The sequence below is a fragment of the Clarias gariepinus genome, chromosome 26, assembly GCF_024256425.1.
Source record: "Clarias gariepinus isolate MV-2021 ecotype Netherlands chromosome 26, CGAR_prim_01v2, whole genome shotgun sequence".
Lineage (NCBI taxonomy): Eukaryota > Metazoa > Chordata > Actinopteri > Siluriformes > Clariidae > Clarias > Clarias gariepinus.
Window position 1 is genome coordinate 16,913,240 of NC_071125.1, and position 11,883 is coordinate 16,925,122.

The following is an 11,883-nucleotide window of genomic DNA, read 5'->3' on the forward strand; positions in this document are numbered from 1 at the left end:
TAATCACTATGATTAGCTCATGGCAGACAAACAACATACTGTATAGCAAACCAGTCTTGTGCTCAAATGCTAGCTAGCAAATTTATAACCATCTAAACGGGATAAGTGAGAAGAAATGTCATTCCCACTGCAGGAAATACTCTTCTACTTACAGCACAGTCCATTACTCCCAGGACAGCATTAAAAACAGGTATAGGTTAGTACAACTGCCCAACAGAGTTTTATCTTGGAGATTAAATAATAGATTAGCTGTTTCAGTTTGGGTTTGGAATAGAAAAATAATACAACATTTCCCCAAAGCTGAGTAGTAGTACTGATAAAAACAATGCTTGTTCTTCTTTGTGGCACATGTTGTTAGATAACTTATTTATTAGATACTCCTGAGGTCTTATAGATTACAATCGCCATGCACCAAAAAGATGAAAAACAGGAAACTTGTCACTTTTACTTTGGAAGAGTCTGCAGTTTGTCTTCAGTGTATTCTGTATCAGAGATGCCAAACCTTATTCTAAGATTACTGACAACTGATGAATATTAATAAACATGGCGGGTTGTCTCCATAAATATTAAAGAGTATTGAATTAGGGAAGATGAGTACAAATGAGGAGGTGAACATGTAGAGAAAACAACTGTGCACCATTTATTCTTTTACTGATTTATTTGTTCATTAATTCAGTCCATCATTTATGTGTTCAATCCCTTTTTAGAGAATGCCTTCTTTGCTATTATTAGAATCTCTATTTCTGTTAAGGCTTTTCATTAGATTTTGCAGCATGGTTGTGGGAATTTGTCCATTCTGTCTCTTATTGAGGTCAGGCACTGATGTTGGGTGAGGAGACCCAGAATGCAATGATCCTGTTAGTTAATTCCAAAAGAGTTCAGTGGGGTTGTGGTCAGGGCTCTCTGTAGACCATGACCATCTCTCTATATGGGCTTAGACCTCAAAATTAAAGATAGGAATTTTAAAGCTACACCATCTAAAACATTCAGTACAATTTTGTGCTTCCAATTTCTGGGCAAGACTTAGTCACTAAGTAAGGTAGTCAGATAATTTTAGCTATATACCGTACCGGCATATTTCTGTGCTGTGAAAATTATATGGACAAAGTGTGGAAATCACTCAGTATTAAATTTGACAATTTTTTTTTTACACATTTGAGCTTCATATTAATGTTATTTCTTGGATATTTTGCTATACTGTAGGATTTCTTTATCCTATAGCACATTTGCTTACAGCACTCAAAATACAAGGCGAGGTTTTCAGGTCAAATCTGGACTTGTGATACAATTTCTCTTGAGAGAAAAGTAAAACTGACTGGCATTTACAAAACACTTTAAGCACAGTATGGTGATGAGAGTCATAGCCATAGAAAAAACATTGCAACTATGTTAAAGAAGGCTGTATGTCCTTGAAAGATGATCCCAGCCGAGGTGGCTCGGAGCCCGCTGCAGTCGTTCCCCTGAACATTCTGTGAGTAGAATGCTAATCCCAGAAAGATGATGGATAACTTCCCATCATCTTGCAGAAGAGATGTATATGTTTGTGGGAACTGTGCATAGACATAATCTTTCACGAACACCACTTACAGGTTACAGCAACTCAGCTGAGAGTTATTGCCAAAATTCAGCTTACAGTCTTGACCTCACTCTATGCCATTTCCACATGTTTGGGCCATTAAAGGCCTTACTGTAGCTCACAGTTCAATCATGGCTCCAGTATACTGAGAAAACTTTCTACCTTGATGGTATCCAAGCACTAGTATATAATTATTAGTGTAGCAGGACATTTGTAAAGAAATAAAGGTAGATTTTACACTTACAACTACAATATATTTCGTTTTTCTGCACTATTAAAAAGTTTGTAACAAAATGTCCGATACTACAAATAAATATGTTTTAGTGTATTTTTACATCTTAATATTTACATTTCTTACTTTACATTAATCTGAAATCCCTTTTTCATTCTCTTAAGCTAAACTGGAATGTTTTATACAGTGCAAAATGTCTGATTAATCAAACTTTGTAATGTTATGAGAACACCTGGAATTGATTCACCCCTGGACTGAAATTATTAGGGCCAATAAAGTATAACGGGATAAACCATAATTCACAATACCTCCACAATAAGGTGAATGGTATGTGAACATTTTAATCGAGTTAATATATTCTCTCTGTTACTATAGAATCGGAATAAAAGTTTTTTTCATAGGATAAAGGTTGATTGTTTCATTTAAAATACTGTATCTATACACAACTAATCAATGAATCTTTTTCAGACTTCCTGTGTGGTGGGTTTAGATAAAATATTACAATGATGTACTGTTACACACTAATGAACTAAAGTTAAGGCAAAGTAATTAATCTCATATAATAGTTTAAAATGTACATTTAATTATCACAAACCATTTTGTTCAACAACAAAATGGTTTGTGATAATAAAATGTAAAGATTACATTTAATTGAATAATTTCTATTATATATCATATATATTCATGTTTAAATTCAGATTTACATGTCTCATGTAAACATTCAAACAATTTATAATTTGTTGAATTAGAGTCAGCCAAAATAATTACACACTTCAGGAAAAGAAAAACTTGCATAAATATATTAATACTAAATTTTAATGCTACAAATTACATATTCATACATATAATAATATTTAATATTATCATAATAATAATATTTTTACATCATAATATTTTTCCTGTAGTGTGTATCTGTTTTTTTTTTTTGACTGACTCTTTTTACAGTATATGCATTTAAATATTTGACTTAATGAAAATAGTATTAAAATCTTAATTTATACCGATTAATTTAATAAGTCATTTATATTCAGACAATTCACATTCAGAAGCTATTTACATTCAGAGAGCTCATTAAAAAGGAATGTTTTTTTACTGGAACAACTCCTAGGTAAACAATGATTCATATCCGATTCATTTATTTAAAAAAAAAAAACAAAAAAAACTTTATATTCAAACATCTCATTCAAAAATGATTTATATTCAATCTCACATTCAATAGTTTTTATCATAAAAATGACTCATAATAATTGTGACAGATTAGTCACTTGTAGTTACCTCTATCTGATGTAAATTATAAAGGTCAATAATAAAGGTCAGTTGTGCAGGCTAAATGAATTGCCAGTCACTAATGCACCCCTTTATAATCCTATATACAGTACTGTACACCCTATATACTCCAATATGCACCTCTATATACTAAAGCTCAGAAGCCTTCAAACTCATGAACAAGCAAAGAGCAGTTTCGTTCTAGGAATAAAAGAAACAGGTTCTTCTAAGCAGGGTGACAAAAGCAGAAGATTTTGTCTTCCTACAGTACATAAGAAAGGGTTGAATATAGCAAAGTAAGTGATTTTGCCACAGGGTAGGTTGTCATGTTAAGGTAAAAAAAATGATTGTACATATATTGAGTGTTTACTCTGTGAAGTAGCAAGAACATATTTCTCCTGAAAAAAAGGCTATAAATATAAAGCACCCTAATTTTATTTTGCCAGCTCTAGTACTGAATGTGTGCTTTTCCTAACAAATGCTATGGTTATGCTTTGATCACCTTAGAAGTTTTGCATCATAGTGAACTTAATAGTGACTGACAGCATCTAATTATAAAGCTAAATCAATAGCTATCAATAGCTATCAAGTTGTTACCACGTCAAGTAAGTTGTTTCCTTTACTAATCTTTTATTTTTTTTAACGTGTTCTTGTTTAGACGTTACAATGGCGTATGGTTAGCACTGTCGCCTTGCACCTCCAGGTGTTAGATCCCCGCCTTGGGTCTGTGTGCATGGAGTTTGCATGTTCTCTGTGTGCTTGGTGGCTTTCCTCCCACAGTCCAAAGAAATGCAAATAAGATTAATCAGTGTTCCCAAATTGGCTGTAGTATGTGTGTAAGCATGTGGATGTGTATATGTGTGTGCCCTGAATGGATTGGCACCCGATCCAAGGTGTACCCCACCTACTGCCCTAAGTCTGCTGGGATAGGCTCCAGGACCCCCGTGACCCTGGATACAGTTCAATTCAATTCAATTCAATTTTATTTGTATAGTGCTTTTAACAATTGGCGTTGTACCAAAGCAGCTTTACACAATCAAAAGAATTATTTAAGTTTGTATGGAATTTGAATGTGCATGAATCAAAATGGCCTGGTGAGCAAGCCGAGGGAGACAGCGGCAAGAAAAAACTCCCTGAGATGGTGGAAAATTTTTTTGAGAGGAACCAGACTCAACTGGGTGAAACAGAAAGCAGAAATTGATCTGCATTAATACTGTGTGTTAGTTGGCAGGCAGTTCAGCATAACAGTTGATGTTAAGGGTATACAGGATAAAGCGGTAAAGACGATGAGTGACTGAGTGAGTGTTCTTGCTTACAATGCATGTGATTACACCCTAACAATAGGCCATATTCAATAAGCTGGATATAAACAAATTTGTTTGTAGATCATTTAATGCATAATTTACATGCATTTACATGCAAATTTGTTATTCATCAAAATCCTGTTATTTGGGAATGAGAAACTTTTTCCCGCTATTTTATTATTATTATTTTTTTGTAAATCATATAGAAAGTCCAAATAGTAAATTCCTTGTCTGACTGGCTTTACATATAAATCAACATTACTGCACGTTTATACTGTGCATACTGTAGAATATGCTGTTTGAACAGTATGTGTATTTTTACAGTATGTGTTTCATAGTTACACAGATGTTAATGTTTTGTTGTTTTGATGTTGTATTTGTGTTGGGGTCATTCAACTTAAATCCAATGACTTTTTATGAAAGTGTTTTTAAATTTCAAAAATGCCACCTGTTCAGTGTTGTGTTTTAAATAAACAACATTGCAATGTAAAAATTTCAATATGTGAAGTGTCTTTACAGACTACTATTCACATCCTTAAAGAACTCTTTAATAGGATTCCTGCATACCTGCACACCTATCCACTTATCCATAAAACTAATCATGTGGCAGCTGTGCCACACATAAAATCACGCAGGTACAGGGCAAGCATGTCAGTCTAACATCAGAACAGGGGAAAAATTTAATATCAGTGACTTTTCTTGGTACTAGATAATTTTTTAAAACATATTTTAGAAGCAACTGTGATTTTTTTATGTATAACCACCCAGTGAGTTTATATTATATAGTAAAAAAAAAGGAGGCATCTGTTTAGGCAGAAAAGCCATTCCGTTAAGAGCATTTGTTCCCAAATTATCTTTATGTTTTGCCGTATTTTTTAATTGCACTTTTAGAAAGGTATAAAATACATTGCTAAGGTGATGCCGGTGTGTCCATTCAGTAATTTAATTCAGGTCTGTCACCAATATATTGACAGAGCTGCCTCCTTGGAATCCTGGTGTGCTGTAAAGATTCAGTAACTGAGCTGTAAAACAGAGCCTGCGATTTAAAGACATTAACCTCAATGAGTTATGGGAGTCCATCAATTATAGCTGTCAGACTGCACCAGCAGACATAAATGCCAAATTATAGCTTTATACTACTGACTCATGTGTGTGATTCAATTCATTTAAACATTTTTATGAATAAGAGTATAAAAAAATATTCACCACACTGAACAGAATATGAATTGATTGTATTTCATGAAAGGAGGTTACTCAGACACACTTGATTTAAGATGAACTTGTGCAACTGAGTAATGAACAGGAGAATCACAAATGACTCAAGCGCATTATGAATCAGTATGTTTGTTTGTCGGCTACTGAAAAACTTTCCAATTTCACAGCTACAGATTGAACAGTAATACTACTATGACTAATACTAAGGCTTTTGATCTTTTAGGCTCGGGGGTGGATAAACTAGTAGCTTTTGCACATAGAACAAGCTGAGTTTGTGTCTGGGTTTGTGTCATTATTATTATATATTTTTTAAATCAATAATTTCCAAGCAAGAAGGGTTAATAACTATAACAATAACAAACCATTCTGTCTTTCACAAAACAAAAAGTTTTATTTGGTATGCAGCTTTTCTTTAACTTAAACATGATGTCAGATAATTCATCTTAACGATGTAGCTAATTATTGTAAATCTCACCACCTGCTGCATTACTAGTTGGGTTAATTAGCATGCTCAGGTGACAGTCTGTGTTTTCAGAATCAGGAACAAGTATAGTAAGTATGTGGAAACCAGTAAAAAAAAATTGCAACAAAATTTTAAAGATATTTTTGACTTTTTTTGTACATTCACATACATTAATACTTTGTATTTTCATAACTGAAACATTGACCAATGGCTTGTCAAAAGTTTGAAAATATCCCACTCTAAAAACTAGGAATTAGAGGAAAATAATAATTATAAACTAATTCTCATTCTCAGTCTGTATTAATACACCAAATTATGCATATGCTTTGACGTTCAGTATGGTAGCTACCATTTTTGTCAATTGGGGTTCAGGGTACCCATGTTTCAAAACAAATGCACACTGGGCTAGCTAATAATATATTTACATTGCCATTTCAAAGGATATGCAGCAAGTAAATTTCATTTAAGTTAAATATTGTTTAAATTTTATGTAGTTTGATGGCAGGCCTAGAGCCAGAAGCTCTTACTATCTGCCAACCTTGCAATCAACCAAGCAAAGGGAAACCACCTATTCAGCACCATGGTCAGCTCCATTTTATGCACAGCAGGCCCCTACTAAACACTTTACAACAGTATATAACATATTGTAGTTTAGAATTGTTTATTAAAAACAATGGTTATTCTGCGAAAAATTAAAAACTATGTAATGTTAGTTTGAACTCATACTAAATCCAACTTTTCAAAGTTGGACTAGCACACCCAGATAATGAGGTGGGAGTCAAGCTACTTCTACATGTATAATTGAATTGGACACAGAAATCGACTTAGTGCATGCTCCACAGATCCCAAGTCGAACAAAATGCGGAACAGAGGGAAGAATTTGCTAACTAGAAGGTAGTGTCGTCTCCCCTTTAGATAACACCTTGAATTAAAGAGTCAGTTGTACAAAAAGTGAAGCATACAGCATGTACAGTACGAAATGTTCAGAGCTGTACAAATACTACCAGGCAAAAAGGGGGCATATCGCTACCTACTGTAGAGGAGTCAGACATACTTTGTTCAATAAATCAATCCTCCTGCCCTGCTTTTATAATGGGACAAGGACAGTAGTCAAATTAAATGGCCTAGTTGAGCTTTAACCATAGCTCCACTTAACTCTGCATGTAAATGTACTGACTGAGAGGGAGAATGCAAAAGCCACACCCCTTTACTGAGACTGATTGACAATGAGGCCATGCCTTCTTCAATGTGACTGACTAACAGAGACCTTGTTTTCTTTACTAAGACTGACTTATAGGCTGATAGGCCAAACCTCCTTTCCTGGGCCTGACTAGCATTTCCTTCAAACAAACTCATAAGCACAGATGGCATCCCTTTAATTACATGGTTAATTTTATTCTCGATAGAAAAATAACCTTTGACTCTCTTTTGGTAAGTTAAGTTAACCAAAAGAAATAGCTAAAAATAATAAATGACTGAAATTCAGTAGATGGGAAAAAAACATAATCATCTTAAACCTTACCTGTAGTGAAGTTGTAGTTCGCAGAAAATCCGATGGCTTCTAGTTCACCATCTGCTACAAATTTTATCCAGAGGTATCGGCCACTCGACCTAATGTACTGCGGGCTCTGCTGGCCACAGTAGCGTCCGATTATTGGAGAAAAGCCAAAAGGTCCGTCACGTACTTCAATGTGGTCAAATTTACATTCCCACGAAGGCTCTATTGAGTACTTCTCGTCAAAGAAGAGATCAATACACTGTCTCGGGGGAGCTGGAACAGCAAAAACAAACACACAGCGTAAACATAAGGTAAAAGCACATGCACATTGTCAGTTCATTTCAATTTGAATCAATACTGAGATAGGAAATAGACACTTGTGAAATGACATGTATTTAATGAATATGTGATCTTTTGCACACTGTACAGGTGCCAGTTCTTCAGCATCAACAAAAATGTGGTTAAACACCATAAAAATTCAACAGTTTATCGAATAAATAAATCAGAAATAAAAGACTGGGGAACATAAAGAAAAAAACAGCAATATCAAACACCACATTTCTCCAAAATTGGATGCAATTTAATCTATAATCTGTTCCTGTAATAGTAATATGTTAAATCTTATTAGTTCCTAGGAAAAATTATCCTGTTTATCCTGATTAGCATATATGTAATTAGTTCTAATAATAATTCTTTTTCAGACCAACAGGCATATTCGTTCACTATATTGAGAAAATCTGGAAGAAAAAGAATAAATCATATGCCCAAAGATGAACAAGTCTTATTTTAGTGTTCACCTGAATGCGCTGTGATTAGTAAAGTGGCTTATTTTAAATAAAGAGGTCTTGCATTTATTTGCATGGCAAGATAAGTTGATACTATTTCTGCTTCCTAAAGCATGAAAATTTAATATGCATTGCTAATTTTTTCTAATTAGCATAAAAAGAGAATTATTCAAAAATCATTAAATTAAAGCTCAATAGTCATCAGGTCATTGGTGAGAAGAACAGATTGACTGTATCATTTAAATGCTACAGTTGTATTGCTGTATAATGTAAAAAGATGATTTTGGTCAATGTGATGCAGTGTTGCTAAGTACGCAATACAGGATTAATAAAGAAAATAACTTGTTGAAGGTGGTGTTGTCTTGCAAACCTTCAATGACGAAAATGCACTCGCGCTCTGGTGGGTATTTGTTGGGGTAATTGGGGGATGTAAAGAGTCCTCCCTCTGGTTTTTTTACCCACGTTCCACACTGGCCTGCTGGTTGAACCCCTGAGTTGTTTTTCACTGGAACAAAGCAGCATGCCATGAAAGTTCACATTCATAATTACAAGTGACTTTTATCTGACTCTAATGTGGACACATCCCTAGAAACTCCTAGGTTCACACATCAATATGCCTTTGCTCATGCCATCTGGGGTAAAAAAGGCCATGAGTTTGTGCGACCATACATTTACAATGTTTGTAATTTTAGCAAATAAATATGTTAGAGATTTTTGCCCTGAAGGATTGCACGCAGTTAGTCAGCTGTATTTGTTGAGGTCCAGAACAGAGAGGAAAGCCAGGTGCCTTACTTTAGCTGTCTTAGCAGCTATTGCAAGTACTGCTATAAAATCGTTGTGCTGCCGGTGGTAAATGATGATATCAGTTAGTGCCCTATTCATGCGCAGAGGCAAAAAGCTGCATAAATCCCGACCTGCCCATTCTCATTCCAGTCCATGACCAAGTGTTGGATATGTATCTGTTCTAGGACTATACACAAAATAACTCGGATTGAACAGGAAAAAACTCTTAAAAAACACAATTTGTATCACTTTAGGCTGATGATGTAAACGTAGCCTAACTGACAGCCAACAAAGCCACGCCTCCTTTATTATAATTGACAGGTAAAGCTATACTACCTATACTATAACTGCCAATCACAGAGGCCACACCTTTTTGACTATAATTGACAGGCATTGAGGTCACACGTCCTTGACTTTAATCATAGACACAAAGGTCATGACCCCTTTCCCTATTAACTGACAATCACAGAGGACACACCTCATTCACTTTGGCCGATAGGCACAGAGGCCCAACCCCCTTCACTAGGTGTGAATCAGGATTTATTTATTTATTTATTCAATTCAATTCAATTCAATTCAATTCAATTCAATTTTATTTATATAGCGCTTTTAACAATGGTCATTGTCTCAAAGCAGCTTCACAAAAATAAAAGAATATATATATTTTTTTTATAAAAAAGAAAATATTTGGAAGTGTGAACACTGGTGTGGACTTATCCATCCATGCATCCATCCACCCATCTGGAAACCCCTGTAGTCCTACTAGAGACCATGTAGGCCAGTGGTGTCTACAATTGTATTTATTTCTATTTTTCACCTTCACACTCGCATTCACACACTACAGCCAATTTGGTAACACCAGTTAGCCTAATCTGCATGTCTTTGGATGGTGGGAGGAAACCGGAATACTTGAAGGAAACCCACCAAGTACTGTACTGGATGTGCATGGCGACAGTACTAGGATGTATTTATAGACACCAAAAACCTCTTAATATTGTAAAATTAAATTTTTTGCAGAAATTCAAATGTTACTATTTACATACTGCAATAGTAATGACATGATGGATTAAAAAAAAACTTTTTAAAATCAGTCTAAATGAAAGTTGACTACTAAGGGCTATTAGTAAATATTTGAATTCATTTTATAACATTTATATACAAGAGTTTCTTTTCCTTTAAGTCAGTATTACCTGCTTCTTTTTTTGTCGCAAAGGACAAGCCAACCATAAGGAGACCTGCGACAACTGCAGAGAATTCAGAAAAGAAGCCTGTTAAACAATTACCACTTCAAACAAACCAATCAATCAAAACAAACAAAACAATCAATCAAACAAACAAATAAGTACTTCTTATAGCTAATTAATCTATATAGCAGTCTTAATGTACTGTATGGTTTATATACAGGAGTTTATTCATTAATTCAAATACTTTCTTTCCCTGCAGGATCCTCAAAGAAAGTGCACACTTTGTGGTTTATTTTCAGTACAAAACTGAATAAATAATTCAAAAAAAAAAATAAATAAAATAAACACTTATATGAATGCTTTTTTCAATTTCGAGTGTTTCATTCAGCACTAAGGGTAAAATTACAGTAAATCATGCATTGATGCGCCATGAGTTTGGATTATGTATGAAGTATTGAGTTCTGCAAGTTTTAAATGGGAATCTAACATCCTACTTGGAGAGAAAAGTCAAGATTAAAGATCATGCCTTAAACGTAATAAATGTACAAATGAGGGATGTGCATGAATATTTTAGGACTCACCGTGAAGGAAACTGCGCCCATGAACCATGTCTGCTCCTGTCACCACTGCCTTCGATCTCCAATACTTCCATTTAGATCGGAATAAATAGAAAAGAAACGAAGGGTATTTCCAAAACCGGTGGTGTGATCGATCAGTCGCGCTCACACCAGCCCCTGGATGATCGCGCTTTTATTTCGGAAGAACAAGCAGAAATCCAGGCAGAGAATAAAAAAAAAAAAAAAAAAAATGTGTAAGAGCAGTGTTGAGTTGCAACACCTTCAGCACTTTGTTCGTGAGGTCTGTTTCGCTCTGCACGCCTTCAGCTCCCCTGCATTGCTCCACCTTTAGCGCTTCGGAACAAAATCACAATAATAAATAAAATAACGATTCAACAAAAATCTCCATCCTTATAAAACAACAACAAGAAACACGCACGTATCCGTTCATCGTTCTCTCCACGGATGTATCCGATCCTCCAGTTCATCATCACTTCTCCTCCTTCTGGTCTTTATCTTGCTTTCACTTGTTCGCAACATGCAACTTCATCCATCCACGTGCGTATTTTGTATCTGATCTATTTTTTTTATTTATTATTTCTCTTTATCACCAGAGTTCATTCCAACCGCCGTGCTTTAGTTTTCTGACTTCTTCCATGCCGCGAAATTATACGCTGCACTAGGTTTTAAAACGCACATGCATCCTATCAGCTCAGTCCTCTTTACCCATTTGTAATCCAGATCTGTTAAAAGTAGATTTCTGAAAGAAGAAGAAGAAGAAGAAAAAAACAGTTATACTGCAGGATCCATTCAGCAGCTCTCACACACACATGCGACCGAATGAAGAAGCAAGGAGAAATTCCCTCTCCCTCTCTCTGTGTGTTTCTCTGGGAGGAAGTGGTAGGATGGACGGAATGAGATGTATGGATGGGAGGAGGAGACGCATCCGAATCAGCATCATCTGGCCAGGAGCATCTGCAGCATGAGAGGCAGTCCATTCATTCAAGTGAAAATAAGTCA

At 35.1% G+C, this 11,883-nt stretch overlaps 1 protein-coding gene across 3 annotated transcripts in view; it reads right to left on the reverse strand.

Annotated features, from left to right (window-relative positions):
* neto1l (neuropilin (NRP) and tolloid (TLL)-like 1, like) overlaps nt 1–11,660 on the reverse strand; it is a 115,989-nt gene extending 104,329 nt beyond the window's left edge. For all 3 annotated transcript variants that reach the window (XM_053487981.1, XM_053487983.1, XM_053487982.1), the window contains exons 1-4: nt 10,888–11,660; nt 10,313–10,366; nt 8,710–8,844; nt 7,579–7,827 (exon numbers count right to left, since the gene is read on the reverse strand). In XM_053487981.1, coding sequence (XP_053343956.1) covers nt 7,579–7,827; nt 8,710–8,844; nt 10,313–10,366; nt 10,888–10,915 — 466 coding nt within the window. In that variant the 5' untranslated portion in view covers nt 10,916–11,660. The remainder of the gene's footprint in view (nt 1–7,578; nt 7,828–8,709; nt 8,845–10,312; nt 10,367–10,887) is intronic.
* Between the last annotated feature and the right edge of the window lie 223 nt (nt 11,661–11,883).